General features: G+C 41.7%; 1 protein-coding gene across 2 annotated transcripts in view; it reads right to left on the reverse strand.

Annotated features, from left to right (window-relative positions):
* Positions 1 to 2,675: 2,675 nt before the first annotated feature.
* TRIM67 (tripartite motif containing 67) overlaps positions 2,676 to 19,656 on the reverse strand; it is a 40,172-nt gene continuing 23,191 nt past the window's right edge. For both annotated transcript variants that reach the window (XM_021527157.2, XM_021527158.2), the window contains exons 7-10: positions 18,451 to 18,589; positions 16,523 to 16,826; positions 9,601 to 9,763; positions 2,676 to 8,617 (exon numbers count right to left, since the gene is read on the reverse strand). In XM_021527157.2, coding sequence (XP_021382832.1) covers positions 8,552 to 8,617; positions 9,601 to 9,763; positions 16,523 to 16,826; positions 18,451 to 18,589 — 672 coding nt within the window. In that variant the 3' untranslated portion in view covers positions 2,676 to 8,551. The remainder of the gene's footprint in view (positions 8,618 to 9,600; positions 9,764 to 16,522; positions 16,827 to 18,450; positions 18,590 to 19,656) is intronic.

Here is a 19,656-nt window from a genome sequence, read left to right on the forward strand (position 1 = left end):
TGTAGGACTGAGCCAAATGAGTATGGACACTCAAAAGCTACTGGTTGTTCTGGTTAATCCATGTTTGTTTTGATTCCATGCTTCTTAAGGCTTTTCTATGAAATCTTTACCAAAACTGCTTTTTAGTGCTATTTGGATTTCAGCAGTCTGGTGTTTCTGGAACAACATTGATTGTCTTCTGTAGCTAAATATTTTATTTTGTTGCTTTTAAGGTCCATCCATAAGAAATGGCAATTGTTAGTAACACATCCAAAATGAAAGTTCAGTATTTTAGGGGGAGACAAAGATAAGGATAACTTAAATGACAGAATTTTTTCTGTGTTGTAAGGAGATGTGGAGCTTGTTGGAACAGCTCTGGCAGTGAAGGATGTGTACATGGTAAGGAAAACAGCCCTTACAGCAGAAACTTGTTTTAGGTGTACTGGTACCCTTGTGGGCTGGGAGCCTGAGCAAGGTGATCTGTGACCCCGCGGTCTGCCAAGCTTGCAGCACCATTGGGAGCTGCTCCCCTCCCAGGATGGGAAAGTGTTCTGGGATAGGGAGAACCACACTGTGGACAGGGATGCGTTCTGGCACGCTACTTCCCCCATACCTTACCTTACTTGCATGTCCTGGAGACATGTGTCTGCCAGCACAAAGAGGACCAAGAGGAAGGAGAGGGTTTGGAGGGATCAAGTGCTAGATAACAAGCAGAAGGGAGTGTTTCTGGAGCCATGTAGAATCAGAAGGGGTATGCAGAGTTTGGTTGCTAAATGCTATTATCACATTTCATAATTGCATAATTTGATTTCTTACTCAGTATTGATTGCAGATTCAGCCTGGAATTAAGATTCCTGTCTGGTTACAGACTTAATGACTTAACTTGACATTAGAGAAATGTCAAGTCAGGATGGCGTGTGAAGGTGTAGCCACTAAGAATTTAGCACAGAGCATTGGGACTTGTTGAGGCAACAGATGGGCTTTGGATGTTGTAAGAGAACCTGTATTTTACAATTCCTGATTAATCCTTGAGTTTAGTTTTTACTACTCACTTCTTGATAAAGTTTTGTTTGTCTCACTTGGCATATAATGTGGGACTTCATGTTCTACATCAGCTTTGGTAAGTTAAAATGTTCACTTTCCACCTCCACAGCTCCCAAAAGCTATTTGGGAGTGAAACTTAGAATGGAGTGTAACTTCTGCAGTCGAGCTTGTAAAATCTGTAAAAAGTTGAAAAAAAAATTAGTTCTTAAACTAAAATGCTGAAAACTGAAATGCCAAGTTGACAATGGAATGAGAAAGTTTTTGGGGGAAGGAAACGAAAAGTTTATTCAAAGTTTTGCATTTTCACACTTGTTTAATGTTTGTATGCACTATGAAAGGCTTCTGTTAATGGAGATAGGTTTGCTTTTTCAAATCATGTCTCCAAGGTGTTTTGAGCTGGGCATGCTACATTTCTTTTGGAATGCTATGCTTAGGTAAGCATGGTACTTTCAGTTCTGTTTTGTTACTAGATGCATCAACAACATTGGCAAACGAGTGTTGAGAACCCGTTGCACCTAGTGGTTCTGGGCTGACGTGTGTTGGTGATGAACAGAGTGCACAAGTGTACCAACAGCAAGCTGTGTTGGTTTTGGAGCACACATTGATATATGAAAGCCACTGTTGACTGAATAACATTGATTATGGGAAGAAGACAGCAGGGCACATCTTATTTTGCCCTTTGCCGTTGCATAGAGGAATGAGGTGTAAAGGAAGAACTCAAGGATGTCTCCCTGTCTGCTCTCTTTCTCATGCCTTTTGCTATTGCAGTTACCTTTATTCCCTGTTTCCCTGTGTGTTATTCCCTGTTTCCCTGTGTGTTAAGCCACATGTGATTATCTTATTTCCCAGTCAAACCCTTTGCCATAAAGGAGTTGATGACAAGATGTATTTTTTGCAGGAGGAAAAAAGAAAGGCTGTGATTGATGGTGTCTCCACACTGTTGTCTGTACTTTCTCCTGATTGTTTTGGCTGGGTTCCTGTTTCTTAACCCCGGCACTGCTGTCACTGTGTCAGAATGCTTTATTCTGCCTTACTGACAGATGTCTGTGAAGGTTGTGTAGCACTGTGAGTGCCTTTTTGCAGGGGCTGGGTGTGCAGCCTCTGAAGTGCTCTTGAGTCCCTCACAGGCCATCTGTTTGATAGAGGTGTGCAGCTCCAAGACTGTCGGTCATTTCAAACCATCTCACAAAGTCTATGTCGTCCCTGCCCTGACAAGCTTTCTGCTGCCCAGTCTTGTGCCCTTACCCAAAGGGCTTACCAGTGAGAACTTACTGATGCTATGGTTCTTTCCAGCCTCTGCTTATTCCAGTGTTAGAACCTTCTAGGGACTGGGTGATTTCCCAAAGTGTCTAAGGTGGGTTGAAGCTTTCCCAGGTGTTCTATAACCAACATGAGTCAGAGCTAGCAGAATGCTGCCGACAAAGAGAGGTGTTCCATGCCGCTGAATCAGGACATGGCTGAAATTGAGGCACAAATGGTAGCTCTAAGGAAGGACACTCTTGGCTTTCTCCATTTACTGGAGTATTGACTGTGAAGTAACAAAGCAGTATCAACAGTAGGAGATAGGCATGCAAACTGTATGAATGCCTCATCTAAGTAATCATAATTTGTAATAATAAATAGGGTATTGTAATAAATAGGGTGATACTGGATTTGTTGGCAATGTTATAAGAATTTATTTATAAACTGTAAACAGCATAAACTTATATGTCAGGTTTTCCAAAAGGGTAATAATAGTAATAATACACAAAGTTTTAGTTGGACCAAAAGACAAAAAGCAGTTTGTTTCTAATTCAAAAAATACAAACATTTGCTACAGGTACAAAATTATAAAAAGTTTGTATTTTCCTCTTGATCTGGTGAGAGACACATATAGCAGAGATGTGTATTTCACCAGCTGCAAATTCATATAAGCTATGGGAAACGATAGTAAATAAAAAAAATGTTGTAGTTAAGAGAACATAGAAACAACTTCTTGTCTTCCATTTGACCAGAATTGAACACCATTTTCTTATTCCTTTGCAGTATTTTAGTTGCCAACATTTAAATTAGTGTTACTCATGCTTCATATAACAATCAGAAAGAACAGCAGGTTTACCTCATGCATTTATTTTTAATATTCATCACATAATGTCTTCTCACCATGCTACCTAGGAAAGGTTAGTGTTTTTATTGACAACATTTAAGGGAGGTGGAGGATAAGGAATGCAATCAGGATCAAGGAATATTTCTATCTACTGCTTCACAAGATAATGTTAAAAATTCTCCAATTAGCATAAAAATATTTTTTTCATTAATTCTGCTTGGAACTGTTTGCAATAACAAATGTAACAAAAAGGTTTTTAACAGAGGGGAAGATGCTGCTGAGTGACTCTGTCAGTGAAACACACGTCTGTCTCCTGTATTGTGCAAAGATGCAGGAGCCCCACACATCTCTGAGGTTTGCATATGGGCTTCTTTCTGCACCTGAGAAGACCCAAGTGTGTCTTAATAATGATGGATTTGTGCTTCAGGCTGCTGCTCCACCTGGCTGTGTGTGTGCAGCATTCAGTGAGCTGGGCAGAGGAACCACCAGAAATGTTGTCATTAAAAACTAGAAGGAGCTCACTTTTTTTTTTCCTAAAAAAAATTAAAAGGACTCTCCATCTTTGCCTGGTAATTTCCAGTGACAAGTCCCCTTTACATTTGCAATGTGGTTGATCTGTAACTGTAATCTCACTTCCAAAGTTGATCTAGCCAAGATGTTTGGTGTTTTCATATTACCTTGCCTAGTTCAAAATTGAATTCTTGGTTTTGCTATTTAAAGCAGAATGCTGCAAAGCTGGTAAGGCCTAAGGTAAGGTCTAACAACTCTCCTTTCCTCATCTTTCTGTTTGTGACCAAAGGACGTACTAGATGGCACCAGAAAGTTGCTGTTCCCAGGTTGTGGAATTCTGCGTCCCTTCTCACAGGGATGGGTGGTCTGAATTGTGGTCCAGAAATGCACTACCTCTTCTTGGCAGTTGCAAACACAGTGTTTTTCATACACTGTGATGGTAGTGGTGGCAGCTTAGCCTTAATCTCATATCTCTTACCTTAAGAAGTATTATCATGTAAGGGAAAAAAAAAAAAGCCGCATCTCACATTTCTTCTTGCTCTAGAACAACTGGGAAACCAGAGTGTGGGGTGGTCTCTGCCATCTTTACTAGCTATGCTTTGAGGGGAAAAAAAAAAAACAACTTACACAGCACTACCACAGAACTCTATCACCAGTCAAGAACAAACTACAGCAATACACTATCATGGTGTTATTTACAACATGATGGAATGTTATGCATATAATAAATTACATTTAATACTTTTTCCTCTTAAACTCTGATAAATGTAAGCTCATGCTTATTTTATTTATTTTGTTCAGTCCAATATATTTTTCTCTATCTTAAGTGCATAGGCAAGTATAGGAGGTGACAGTGCTGTTTGCCCATCTTTTCTATGTTTTTAGAAGTCAAATTGCTTTCCAAATTTGTAATACATCACAGTATGTTACTGTCCTCACTGAGATTTATTTTATAGCACATACCTTTCCACAGCAGAAGGAGCAAGGGATTGTCAGCTACATGTGTGCTTATATTGACATAAAGTCTTACTAAGAGATCTTGTGAGCTCTTTTCAAGTTGATGAGGGAAAAGGAGGAAGTGGAATTTGTATAGCATTGCATGCCTTGGGAAATCTGACAGTGCTCCTGAACTTAATGGAAATTTGCAGAGGAAAGAGCCAGGAAGAAGGTTTACAAAAGGCTAAGGCTGGGGCTGCCAGGGGTAGGTGAAAACTGAGAGTCCTTTTTTGCTCTGCAGGACAGAAATTTCGACTGCTGTATTTATTTTGCAGCTGTTCAGAGGTTCCATACTGGTGTGTGCAGAAGTCAAGCTTTATTTGTTAATAAGGGGAGGTCCTGCTTGTGTTTTGGTGGGTTTTTTAAAATGTTAAGTCAATTTACAGCTACCTTATGTGGGCTCTTTAACATAGTGGATGGGATTTATCCCAGTGCAAGAGGCTTTGCTCTCCTGCTTATAAGAAGCAACCTGGCCTCTAGGAGCTGAAGAGTCTCATGACGGCAGCTTTGGGTGGGCCCAGGTGCCAAAGGAGCTTGGAGCCCCAGAGAGCTGCAGAAATACTCTGAGGGAACAAAAGGAAGAAGAGCACACTGGTCCCCTTGGGTATCTGTGCCACTCTTCTGTGCTCTGGGTTCTCCCTGAACAGTCAGCAGCACAGTTTCTGCAGGGACTAAGGGCTGACTCCCTCCTAAAGAAAGGATTTGGAGGAAATAAAAACTGGCATAAGAGATACTATAGATGAAGAATGTGCAAACTGCTGGGTTTATAATGAGATGGACCTTGGGGAAGTTGCCTGCAGACAAGGAAACTATCTCCAGCCTGACCAGAGCAGTGGGAGTGCCCCACCTCTCCCCACCTAATGCTGTTCCGCAAGGGGAGAATTCTGCTCTGCTTGTGTTCAGATTGCACCTGCATGCTCTGCTTAAATATTCATGTGTGGAGTTGTTAGTTTCCTAGAGTAATTTTAACTACTTAAGCATTATTTTTGTTAATCAAGCTATGAAGATGTATCCAGCTGAAGTCACAAGAGTGCACTCTATGAGGATAGTGGGTTTATTGCTACAGGCCATGCCAAATGTAAGTCCTTGATTGTGTACACAACCAGCACATGCAAACATTTTGTTTAGTTTTTTACCTAGGGTAAAGTAGTCTTACTAATGCAGGTAGCCTACTTCTAACTGTATTCCTTTTAATCAACTTGCATTTCTGCTAGGTTAAAAGACTATAATGGTAGCTACTCTACTTTTGTGAACGTTGGAATGCGTAGAGGGTAAAAACTGAGCTCTTTTACTCACTGTTCCTACCTACTCTCCATATATTCATTAGAAATCAATAACATGTCACTCAATGTGCTCTCCCAAAGATATAATACACCAGGAACCGACACCAAAGCAACTATGAAAATGAAAACTGAGTACTTCAAACACGTCTAAAACCCATTCAGAATTAATTTTAAACATCTGGCAATGGTTGAAGATTGGAAAGATGTAAATTCACTTGAGTTTCCTTTACAGAAGTTGGGAATAAAGACAAAGGTTCTGTCCCAAAAGAAACAGAAACAATGCTCTGTCTTTTTTAATACAAGTGAAAGTGGAGTGCCTTCCATAGTAAAATTATACTGGATGTTTCCCCATATAAAAAACTATGTGCAATTTATGTACAATATTTTCATACACTACTCTGACTGGCAATACTCAAAGCCAATGCTATGATTGCAACTGTTAGGTTCATAGAAGAGCACACAAGAAGAGGAAATTTGGGGTCTGGTAGCGTTCTAGCTGAGGTAGGTTAAGACAGACCTGCTAGTTAGAAAATCTTGCATGAGTTCATATGGTATTGAATGAAACCGAAGTTTTTAACACAGTTGGTCTCTGATAGTCTTTACAAAACCAAGATAAGCATAGCACAGTTATTCCATTGTCTACAAGTTTACTAATACAATCCATCCCAGACTCTAAAGGAAGTGCTGTTGCTTCCTCACTTAATAGCATATGTTATTTTTTTTTCCATCATTGATTTTATTTCCTGTTTCAGTCTTGATGTTGCTGAAGGTGCATTGCTGTCCTGCCGGAGAGGTGGGCTAAAGGATGCTTGGTTACAGGCAGCAGGATGGCAGACTGCTTTGTGTCTGTGCAATAGCCCAGTTCTGTTCTGGGCTGCCTTTCCCTTCCCACAATGGCTGTGAGGTGGGATGACCCATGGGAGAATTCTGGCTGTTTGCCACAGGGAAGCCTTGCCATCACTCAACACTACTTGAGTGATGTGCTCCAGACAGAGACCACAAGTGGGCCTGCAGCAGGATATTTGGGGGCTGGCAGGCTGCCTGAAGGCAGCCTGGGCTGTTTGTCCTGTGGCTGTGCTTTAATGCAAAGCAGTAAGCTGGATTTTGATTGTAATATTTGTTTTCAGGTTTAATAATTACATGCCTGATAAGAATATGCATGTGCGTATACGTATGCTTGAAGAGGAAAGTTTGTATAAGCAGCAGGATTTTAAAAAAGAAAACAGCACATTGATAGGATTTGAAAGTTTATGCTTTTCTTGTTTGATAGCACCACACTTCTGTAGGGTTAGAGTGACAAGAGTCCAAGAGGCCATGGGCTCACCAAGCCTGCTGCATCTCATCCTCACGCATTGCCACTATACACACACACACGCTCGCACACATTAACCAGGTTCAGAGGGAGTGAAGCACACAGGCAAAACAGTGTTTCATTTTCTGACAACTGCATGCAGGTGACAGTGCCATGGCTGTGAGAAAAGATCACTGTCAGTCAGATGCCAGTTGTCATGGCCAGCACCTGAAATGGCTGCTCATTTATGTGGGAGATGCCAGGCACAGGTCAAGTCTTGCAAAAGATTTATGTCCCAATCCAGAAAAATTCTTAGGGATGGGCTTTGCATTACTGCTATTAATCTCTTACAAGTGTTTCATTAGGATCAAGACACAGCTCACAGTAATCTAATAGAAAATTAAGGCTTCAGATCTCAAAGCTACATTGGAACTACAGCTGCACAGGTTTTATTAGGCTCAAGGCTGGAAATCAGCATTTCTCAATGTGGGAGACTTTGCATGTGCCATATTTAAATAAATCTCATATAATTTCTGACCAAAGTAATCTCCCATGCACTGTTTTTCAAGAGTTGTGCTGATAACCACAATCAGATCCTCTGTAGGATCTGCAGTGTCTCCGCAGTCCTGCCTAAATAACAAACACTAAATGCATCAAGGATGTTTTTCTTTCTACTTTCTGTACCTGAATTCTGCATATATCATGGTGTTAGCTAAAATGAGCCTAGCTATTTCATGGCAGCTGATCTTGTTCTCATTGCATATAATAAATTCTGCCACTGAATTCTAAGGGAACATTATCTTATATCTTACTGTAGTCTAGAGCTAGAAGGAATAATCCATGGTCATTTGAGCCCCTGCATGTAATTGGCAACCAGGAATTCTTGAGCATATAACTCCCGCTTCAGTTGTCAAAACATATGCCTTCTTTATTTAAGGACTTCAGGTGGCAAGGGAATCCAATTCATTTACTGCTCCAACATCCATTGTCCTAGAGTCTCACCCATTTTCCAGCATATTTAAGCACAAATCCAACCATGAGAGAGAAAATACACTCATTTAACCTTTTGCTTTACAGATGTGTTTGTGTGTGTGCACATGAGTGTACCTATGTATGCAATGCAGAGTAGATATGTTCAGGTACCCATCTGCAGTCGAGTGCCAGTCCAGTGGATGTGCTTGCTATGGCTGTTAAATTGAAAATGGAGTGTCCTAGCTCTAACCAGCTGATTATTCGGTGAGCAGCATGCTGCACAGTGTTTGAAGTCAAGGAAGAGGATGCTTTTTTACTGACTTACTGAGAAGTGCCAAAACACACTGAGAAAGCTTACAGAATCCAGCACAGTGTCAGATGGGGGCTTCATTAGTTGTTGGGCAACTTGGGCTGTTTTACAGATTGTGGCACCTCCAGTCCTGTGTGCAGGGTCACCTGCATGAAGAAGAAATAATGTTAGATTCAAAACTGAGACATCCTCAGCAAAGAGCATTTGTGAAGGCAAGTGCAGGCAAATGACATGGAAAGGGCTTCAGGACTGCAGGTCCAAGTTTAGATCTAGACTATTAATGGAGATGATATCTAGCCTTTGAAACAAACAAGTCTCCTTCCCCCTTCCCTCCTGAATGCTTTGGGACTGAGAAGCCAGGTGTCTGCGTCTTTTCCCAAATCTATCCACCAGTTGTAGGTATCCAGAAGTGCTGCTTGCTAGATACAAGGTGGATGGGATGTCTGCATGAGGGACCCCAAGTGCTTCAAGACAGAGGTCACATAGTGGAGCCCGTGTATGATGTTACACCCTAGCTGTCCTGGTCCTGCCTGACTTAACCTGACCTCCTTCAGTCCTCAGGCTCCTGGGTATTTCCACAGGTTCTCTCTACCACACCTAGTTTCTAGTCATAAGCAGTGGTCTTGAAGTAAAAATGCATTATATTTAAAGACAGTTCCTCCAAGAGGAAAACCTCTTGTACACAGAGCACAAGAATGATGAGCTGACTGTGCTCTGTTGTGCCAATTCTCTGACCTATGTTGCCTTTTCTCTTTTTACCACTGTGTTGCTCATACTTCAGCCATTTGCCAATGTTAATTATCTCCAAACATGAGATCTAGGAGGAATTAAGATGGTTTTTAGTCAAACTAGCAGGGGAGAATCTTAAGAGACACTTCTTTCTAAGTGGAGCATCACAGGGAAATCAGAGCAGGAATTAGTGCATGCAGGTACTTTCACTTGTTTTACAGCATTACTCTTCACATTGGTTAGGCAAGGCAGAAGGTCAAATGTAGTCCAAGTAGTGTGAGTAGCCTACACGTAAGCCTGAGAAGGAAAAGAGCCCCTCTCTGTACTGACTACCCATAGATGATGCTATCAGCTCCTTTAGTTGGAAAGGGTAAGTGGGGCTGGACTGCGGGAGATTTACCTGGACATTTCGATTGAGGCTCAATGCAGGCATGAAGATGCCCTCGATGTTTTCAAATGCTGGAGGCCCCTGCTGCTGCCCGTTTATGTAAAAGGTCAGGTTGTGCTTGTTCAGATCCAGGAGCACACCAACAGTGGCGCCCTTAGAAACTCCTCCTTCAGTCCTAAGGTACAAAGGGCACATTGTTGGTGAAGGCAGAGCACACTGTGCTGCTCTCTCTAGGACAAGCCAGCCTTACTAAGCAAAGAGAGCATGGAGCAGCACAGAGAAATTATTATCCCTGAGCCATTTGGTGATGACTGAGCCACACCTGTATCTGAAGCATACATACCACATCCTTGGGGGCTTAATGAAAGGATCCTAAACAGAAATTAGATCCACCTCTCCTGCAACTGCAATTTAAGAGGTGAAAATGGGGTCCAGAGCTAACAGCTAATGACAGACTGGGAGGTGAGCCAGTGGCGTCCTGGAGACATGGCACCTCTGAGTATCACTGTTACAGTGAAGTGATGCATGGCAGGAAAAGAAAAAGCAGGAAGCTGTTCTGCTAGGCATTCATTTCTGATCTATATGCCTGCTAACGACTCCAGAGAGAGACTTCCAGCTCAACTACTCCTCTTGGCATGCTCTAAGGGGACCCAGATTTCCAGAGCCCAGGGAACCAGCACAGGTAGAACAGACAGTGGTTTTGGGAAGGGAAGTTGGGACCAGTTAGGCCTAAGCGTAGCTTCTGATTGACAAGGTGCTCAGCTATAGGACCGGGAGCTGTCTCGAGTGTGCAGGCACAGTTATTAATACCAGGGATAATTGGTTGTGTCAGGAGCAGCTGCTGAGAGCGACTGCAGTGTCAGGGCTTGCCAGGACAGACTCAGCCAGCCATTACACGCTTGAGCGATTTAACATTAATGCACTTTGACTTGGGGGTTAGTCAAACTCAGTATTACTTTAAAGGACACTGAGCAAAAATACCCACTACATATGCAGATTGGCCACAGGCACTGCTACTCCACTGATATCATGGGGCTCTACGATGGATTTACAGCCTGACACAATTTGTTCAGGGTAAATCAGATTTCAAATAATTTGCAGTAGGAAAGGAAGCAGCTGTCTTTTGTCCCAGGTACTCGCCTCAGGCACACAGCATTCACAAGATTAATGGTATTTTATCATCAAATTTATCACAATAGGTAGGCAAAACGTAAAAAATAAAAAAGGAGAGGGGGACTGGAATATGATTAGGAAAAATACTTAGTGCAGGGTAAGAAATTTTCTTCTTGTCCACTAGGTGTCACAAACTCTTTTCCTTTAGAATAAATGTGGCACGTGGCACTTCAACTGAAGGTAGATTTAATGCTCTTCAAACAACAATAGTATAGCTAAGAATCATGGATTGACTCCGAGAGGTGTTAGATGTGAAAAATCGCTGTTCTCAGATGCTTTTTATTTGATTTCTGGTTCTGTAAGCATTAACAGGTTTCTCTCTGACCTCTTCTCCAAAACCACAAAATAAATAATTTTCTATCAAAACTTAAGATGCTTACCTGAGTATCTCACTATATAGACTGTTTTTATTGAAAGCCTTCAATCATAAAACTCACTATGAGATTGTGGGAAGCAACAATATTATGATTTGGAGCTATTTACAAGTAGATTAGGGTTTTTTCTCTGTTTAGGAACAGTTTTGCGTGTAGGACACCACATTTTAGATCCTGCTTAAAATGGATTCTATTACATCCTTTTAAATGGCATCCATTCTCTTAGGGAAACAGAAACAACAATATCACATTTTTGAGATGATGATGTTCTTTCCTATATGACAAGCGAATTTGTTTCTTGTGAGCTAATTAGCTGTGTGCTGCACAGTGACATGAGTGACTCCTCTGCAGCACCCAGGGACAGCCCCAGTGAAGAAGAGATAGATTCTGCCTGCAGATTCCATCCAGGCAAGGGCAGGACCCAGCTGAGGCCCCTACATGAACCCCAGGGGTGTGGGGGCAGAGCAGAAGGATAGGGACCTTTTCTCTTTGCTCCTGCCCCAAGTTCTGCAGGAATTCAGCAGGTAGATTGCCCCACTCCTACTCTGCCATCTCCCCACAGTGAGAAACTGGCTCTGGCAGGATTTAGGGAGGACAGAAGCAGGCAGGAGCTCTTCACCACACTGCTACAAGGGAGGCTAGACTTCTCGGGCTGAACAGTTGCTCTTACTCAGCATCCCATGCTTCCTTGGGAACAGTACTTTGAGGACTCCAGCACTTTTTGGACTATTTTCCTGGTTGCTTTCTCTAGGAGGAGAGCTGGGAGAGTCTGTTTTATGAGAAAACTTATGCAATACATTTCCTCACTCTTATGGACACCATTTAGACATCATTACAGGATAATTTTTCTAATAAATGCTTTTGTTGTGGTAAAAAAGCCAGATAGCTCAAGAGACTCAAAGTGATGTTGCTCCCTCCTGGAACACATCTGTGGCACCGCATAAAAACCTGCTCCTTTACTGTAATGCATTTTTAAGCTACTTAATGACACTTATACCACACAACCCAAGTAATCTTTCATGTAAAAGGAAAATTACAACTTTTTTGTTGCAATGTTCCTTTAATAAATACTTAGTATTTAAAGGACAATCCAATTCATGATATAGGCAACACTGTTTCATTTTTTCAAGCAAATAATTTGAACATTTTGATTTCTGCATGCAACACTAATTCCTGAGCGCAGAAGTGCTGTGCAGAAGCCTGGAAGGTCAGAGTATAGAAAGGGGAATTTGGCTACCACGAAAAATGCAGTTGCCTGTGGCAGTAGAGGCTGTTATTCCAAGATGCTGTCAGTAATAGCTTGGACAATGTGCAGAATATGATTGCATGAACTGGCTTGAGGAATTAAGAAAAATAGTTTCACTATTATTTAAAAATAAATATTAACAATTTATAAACAATTTAATAAATGGAATAATTAATTCAACTCTCCATTACAATACTTTGTGTTAGCTTTACAGCATCTTAAAAACTTTATGATATCTATTGCCAATGACAGCATTTTTCATCCAGTTGTAGCATTTTTGTATGATGAAAAAACCTGCTCTTGAGATATCTGAAGTCAACAGAGACTCTCCTGATTGCAAGGGACTTTTAAGACTAAAATACAAATACTCTAGATTTCAACTTTCTGTTATTTTTCTGTATAAAATATTTTGATATAAAATATTTAAAGGAGATCTACATCTCTTTTTTTCCATAGACATGTAGTGGCTGTATTGCCTGTAGCACCTGGTAGTCCTACTCTTGGGAACTCTGCCAAGGAATAGATCTATTGCATTGAATGTCAGTGCCTCTTGTTAATGGGCACTCAGCACCTCTCAGAATAGTTTAGATTAGAAGGGACCTTTAAAGGTCATCCAGTCCAACACCCATGCAAAAAGCAGGGACATCTTCAACTAGGTCAAGCTGCTCAGAAGCCCATCTAATCTGACCTTTAATGTTTCTAGAGATGGGGCATCCATCACCTCTCTGAGCAACCTGTTCCAGTGTTTCACCATCCTCATTGTAAAAAAAAATGCCTTCCTTATTTTTTACAATGAATTTATCCCCTTTCAGTTCAAAACTACCTCCCCTTGTCCTAGCACAATAAGCCCTGCTAAAAAGGCTATCCCCATCTTTCTTATAAACCTCCTCTAAGTACTGGAAGACCATGGTCAGATCCCCCTGGAGCTTTCTCTTCTCCAGGCTGAGCGTCTCCATCTCTCTCAGCCTTCCTTCAAAAGGAGCGATGTTCCATTCCTCTGACAACTTTTGCCCAGGATACAGTTGTCCTTTTGGGTTGCAAGTGCCCACTGACAGACCATGATCTGCCTCTCAGGCACCAATATCCCCAAGTTCTTCTTGGCAGGGGTGCTGTCAATCCCTTCACCCTCCATCCTGCCCTGACCCAGATGCAGGACTGTGTGCTTTGCTTTGTTGAAGCCCATGAGGTTCCCATGGCCCCACTTCTTGAACTTGTCCAGGTCTCCCTAGGTGGCATCTTGTCCCTCAGGTTTGTCAACCACACCACGCATCTTGGTGTTATCTGTGACCTTGCTGTAGGTGCAATTGATGCCATTCTCTATGACATTGATGAAGACAATAAATAGAACTGGCCCTGCTATGGACCCCTGAGGGACAGAACTTGTCACCAGCCTCCATCTGAACACGTAGCTGTTGACCACTACCCTCTGAATGAGACTATCCAACCAATTCCGTATCCATCAGACATCCAGCAAATCCACGTCTCCAATTTGGAGAGGATTTTGTGGGGGACCATATCAAGGGCCTTACAGAAGTGCAGATGGATGTTGCCCATAGCTCTTCTCTTGTCCACTGCTGTAGTCATTCCATCACAGAAGGACTTGCCCTTGGTAAAGCCGTGCTCACTGTCTTCAATTACCTCCCTGTCCTCCATGTGCTTTAGCATAGGATCTGTTCTATAATTTTCCCAGGCTCAGATTTTTGGGAACAACAAGACTTAAAGGTGCCTCCTAAACCTATATCTCTGCCCTAAAGTATTTTCTTAACCAGTTTCCTCAGCCTGTTCTCAAAAGGATCCCTATGTTTCTGGATGCATTGGAGTCACCTGTTCATGCCCCTTCCAGCATTACAGAAGTCATGCTCGATCAAATTTCGCATGCTGTGAGTGAAAGGAACAGAAAAGTCCTCTAAATGTGACAGGTCACACAAATTAGTCTTTCAAACTCTGTCTCAGGTTATCCTTGAAACTAGTCATTTATTAATAACTCTAATTTATTTTCATGAAGATTAGGAAGAAGGAAACTATTACTATGGTGTAACTTTCATCACAACAACATCCCAGAGGCTAAAAGTTGACAATGAATTTGCTTTGGATTGTGACCCTGTGCTGTCATGCACTTGTGTCCAGTGGGGGAAAACAAATAAGCAGCAATAACTGTTTCAACAAGAGTATTACAGCTAATGAGTTAAAAAACTGACCTAGTTGACTGTCACAGTTAAAAATATAATGCCTAGACCTAATTTCATTGAAGCGCATGTGATTTCATAAGACTACATGCCCTTTGCGAGTGTACTTCCCTTGAACAGATATTCCATGGATCTATCCATGCCTTGCACATGCCTTTGTGTTTTATCAGGTAAAAACTGGGAAACTATCATCAACAGAAAGCACTTTGTTCTCTTGATTAAGCAGGATGATTAGAAATCCTAAGTGTTTCCATTGCTTGTGTTTCCCAGAAAAAAGCTTTTGCTTAGCTTGTGTGTTGCTTGCCGGGAGGAGCATGCCGAGGACCAAATCCATAAAATAGGTTTCTGGGACAGTGGTGCACAGAATGGTTGCCAGCTTTTTTCCAGAAAACATAAGCTGTTCCACAGAGCATTAAAATTAATACAGCTTAACATTACTTCCGCCCTGAATCGGATCAAGATGTTAAAGGGACAGAGAATTTTTTGGTATATTTGTTATATTGATGTTATTTTACTCTATATTGTCTTAGGACATGATCTAAGGTCTTTGGACACATAGAAAACAGTCCAAGCAACTTCAGATAGCTTTTGATCCAGCTACGAGGTCTTTCCACCTGTCTGTAATGAACTGCAAAATCAAACCATGTTTCAAACAAAAATACCCAGCAATTGCAGTGTAGTTAAAGCATAGGTGTGCTGTAGAGTATAAGTGAATATTCAGTAGGAGACATTACAACCTTAGGATACAGTGCATGTTGACACAACATTATGACTTTAAGGAGAACTTGCATTTTGGTGTTTTAAAAATCACTATAAAACTTTGTTTAGATAGTTTGGTATAAGAGAATGAACACCTGAGAGTGGAAGACCTGCTGGGACAGAAAACTAAACAGAAGCTGATTAAAGCTCTGTCACAGACCTGCTACATATCCTTAGTCAGTCACTTTACTCATACATCAATCTCCCATTCTGATAGAACAAATATATGAATAGACCATTTTCCAAAATAAGCAAAGGACTTCAGATCCTTTTCAGAGGAGATCTTCTCAAGGGTCTCAGTACCCAGCTGACCTTCAGCTAAGGCTGATTCTCATGGGACACAGAAAGAGAGCAGTGCAGTTCTGCTCTGATACCTTCAAGCAAAGGTAACCATGTGTCCCCTGCACAGTCTGGCATCACTTCAATGAAACAGAAGCCAGCACTAGGCAGAGGTAACTATCCTGAGCACCGAAAGTCATGCAACCAGGTCAGCACAACACAGGATCTGTGCTGACAGTTGTTCTCTCTGTGTGATCCATCCCTGGAGGTACCTGTAGCTAGAACATGTCTCTCCACTGCTCAGTAGCATTCAGAACACAGAGCCTCTGAGCAGTGGGAGAGAAAGGCTGGGTAACAGTGGCTCGGGGCATTCTGAAATCCTCCTCTGTCTAAGCTGGCTGTACTAGTTGAGGTGCTTTTCAAATCTCTTCAGTACAATGGCGCAGTAGAATGAAAGTTGTCACTAAGTCCACACTGCCAAACAGTCCCTTGTATCAAGATCTGCCTCAGTGTGACCTACAGCAAAACTCTTAATAGCTGTCAGAACTGGAAACAAACACCTGCAGCCTAATTATTGTACTATCTGCAGCCAAGATTCCTGCTAATGAAGAGAATCAACCACCTTTCTCCCTCCAGCAATGCGAGAACTCCTGCATCTCATTGTGCTGTGCCCCTGTCTGCTGACGTGGGTGGGACATGCAATAATGGGTTTAAATCACAGCAGGGGGGATTTAGGCAAGAATTAAGGGAAAAGCTGATAACCATGAGGATAACAAACACCAACACAGACTGTTAAAAGAAGGAATATAGTAAGTACACTGAGCTGTGAGCTGGACTAGATGGCTTGCTGAGACACCTGCTTCTGATACAGGGCAGAAGAAATGTCTGTGAGGAGCAAAGCCCCAGGCAGCACTCACCGATTGGTGTGGGAATTGCAGTGCATGAACCAGCTGCGGTTGTTGTCCACGTACATGGCCCACGCCTTGTCGTCCTTGCCCAGCATCATGTCCTTGACCACGTTAATCCTGGCAATGCCAAAGGCCGGGTCCGGGTGGTTGTCGTAGCGGTCCACGTGCAGCTCCCAGTAATGCACGCCCTTGGAGAAGGCGGCGGTGCCCAGAACCACCCGGTCGTCATAGCTGTTGCAGGTGGCAGTCTGGTTGTCATTCGACAACACTATGTCTCTGTGAGCTGAGGAGGGGTCAAAGGTGAACCATGCCACTGGGAAATGGGAAAAGGAAAGGCAGGATTAGATCAGGAGGGGCTGTGCCCAAGAGTTGTCTGCTTTCCTTCAGAAAGAAGGATAGAATTCTGCCTTCGTAATAACTCCATTTATGAGTTTGTGGGCCCCAAGTTGGGTAACTCCTTGGGGGCTTCCCTGGCAGGGGAGACCCTCTTGGAGTAGTTCTGTGTCAGGAACAAGACATGCATTGGATTTTTTCATCTTCAGCTTCTGTTTATTGTTATCAAAACTTCAGCATGCTGTCTGTGCCCAGACATTGCATGTGTGAAAACAGCACAAAAATGGCGAACAACCTTGTGCTGTAAGGTCTTTTTAAGTCTAATCAAAAACTAAACTACCCAGTTAAGAAGTGACACCAAGATTATTTTCCTTTCTAACCCAACAACTGACCTCTAAAGACCCGCAATGCAGATTTTTCTACCCAATTACAAGATACCACCTAAACCCAAGAAGAAAGAGGAAGAAGAGCAGTGGAGAAAGGAATTCAAGACAACACCCTATATCCTCCATCTTGAACCCACCTATAACATACTAAAAATCCTAAAACCTAAATTTCTCACCCATGTGACATACTACACTACTATCTACAACCTCTACAATCTATTTCACACTTTTGTGGTTTCTAGTTTACTTTGAGGCTTTGGAAGTCTTCTCTATGAATGAGGGTCAAAGTCAGTGTTTTCCTGGGAGTCAGAGCACCTCAGGGCAGACGGGGATATTCCCCTTGCCCTGGGTTCCCACACCCATTGTACTCTGAGGTAATAAAGACCGTCTTTCCTTGTTACAGTAGGCAGCTACACAAGATTAATCTGAGCTGGTACCCTGCTGTTCTTCAGCTCAGAAGTGCTTTACATAATTTGCACTTGCTCCTCTGAAATTTAGCTGCTAAGGGTAGTGACATTCTGTCCACACACAGTAACAAGAGAGTGACAGAGGAGACAAAAGATGCTCCATGACATGGAGACTGCAGATGTAGGTGAATTGGTTCAGGACCACCTTTAATGGAAATGGAGATTTGTTGTGTCTATACTGGTTACGATTGACTTCACTAGTTTATCAAAGTGAAGGAGTTTTTATAAAAAAGGAAATAAAGGCCCCAAAAGCTCTTAAAGTATAAATATTTTATACTGGCCTATTTTGGCAACACAGCATAAAAGTGGAAGTGATAATAGCACGCACTTCTCAATTCATTACAATATCATTAATGAAGATGAACTTCCTGTAATGTCCATGTGGATGTCAAGTATAATTACAGAGGAACAAGCATGAGTTCCCATTTCTGTATTATCAAACCTTGCAGGGAAATTGAAGCAGCAGTGAAAAAAAAAGGCAAATCCCAAAGATATATGTAGAAAGGGAGACAGAGCAGAACAAAAAATGCCCCACAAGTTGCGTAACTGTATCTGTATGATAAAGAAAGTATCTTAGTTAGTTCCTAGACTTTTACAGCCGACTAAAATCACACAACTTGAAGCCTGAAGTGTTACTAATAATGGAAAATGCCAGTAGGTGTCAAATACATTAATGGGTGTAAAGGGATGAAAGTGTCCTGCCACTGAGACCTGCAGCTTTTCATTTAGAAAGTGGCAAACCCCAGCTCACCGTCCGACGTCTGTAGAATGACTGTCTTGCTGTAAGGACCGATGCCTGCGGAGTTGAAAGCTTTGACTCTGGCATTGTAAGTGCTGTTGAAATGAAGGCCGTCAATGGTGCAGAGGGTCTCCTTGCCAACATATACTTCCTAAACATTCCAAAAAAAATGAGAAAGAGAGAGAGAATGAGTGACATAATTTAACACAGTTAAGACTTCTAAATATAAGCCAAAAGTGAACAGCTTCTCTTTGCTTCCCAGGATGAATGAGTTATGCTTTTATAATAGGCAGCCACAGCATGGGAGACATCAAGGATGACTAGCACTGGACAAATTAAGGTGAAGTTGAAGCTAGAAGGGTAACGCAATAAAGGGTAACACAAAAAGATCTTCATGTTCCTCTTATCCTAAATATCTACTCCAAACCACTTTTTTTGGACAGTAGTTCCATTATCTGACATACTATGGCCACTATTTTATGTAAGACAAAAAAAGTGGGCATATAAGAATAAATAAAATCAAGAGCATTTTTGTTCTATTGGAAAGGTTCTCTCATGCCTAGGTTAAACTGTAATTTTGAAACATGAAAACACAAATCCAGCAGAAAATTAACCCCTAAAATTAGGATTGCATGCACCACATGATGAAACAGTATCTAGACTACAGAGACATCAAAAAGGTCTTCAAATATTTATCATAAAGCAAGTACTTCTGTAATGTGAAATATTTCAGAGGGAGGAACATCTAGGCAGAACAATGAAGAGGATCAGATTATGCAAGCTACAATGACCTGAAAGAAGCCTAGAAAATCCTGTCTTGGCAGCAGGTTGAAAGATAATTCCTTTCCACTTCTGATTCTGTAAAATCTGTAGGTTTATGGTAGGAAAGGCACCAAAGTGTTTAAACCTGTCACTAAGCAAACCACTCAGATCCCAGTTCAGTTAAGACTTTAGTAATGTCTAGGAATAGTTCTGATGGTTAAGGTTCTTTCATATTAAAAAAAAAGGATGTGATGAGTAAGAAAGGAATTGATTAAGTTTATAGCAGGACATGTGTTTGTCCTCTTTGCTACTTTGGTGGCTGCTACAAACAACAAAATCTATTGGGCCCTGAGTTAGCTGATGATTGTTCATGGAAATAAAGTTTTAACAGAATAACTTCATTTACCTCCATGTCATAAGAGATGCTGACTGTGAAAAGCTTTTTATTTGTTTCAA

This window comes from Lonchura striata, chromosome 3 (genome assembly GCF_046129695.1).
Source record: "Lonchura striata isolate bLonStr1 chromosome 3, bLonStr1.mat, whole genome shotgun sequence".
NCBI classification, from domain to species: Eukaryota; Metazoa; Chordata; class Aves; order Passeriformes; family Estrildidae; genus Lonchura; species Lonchura striata.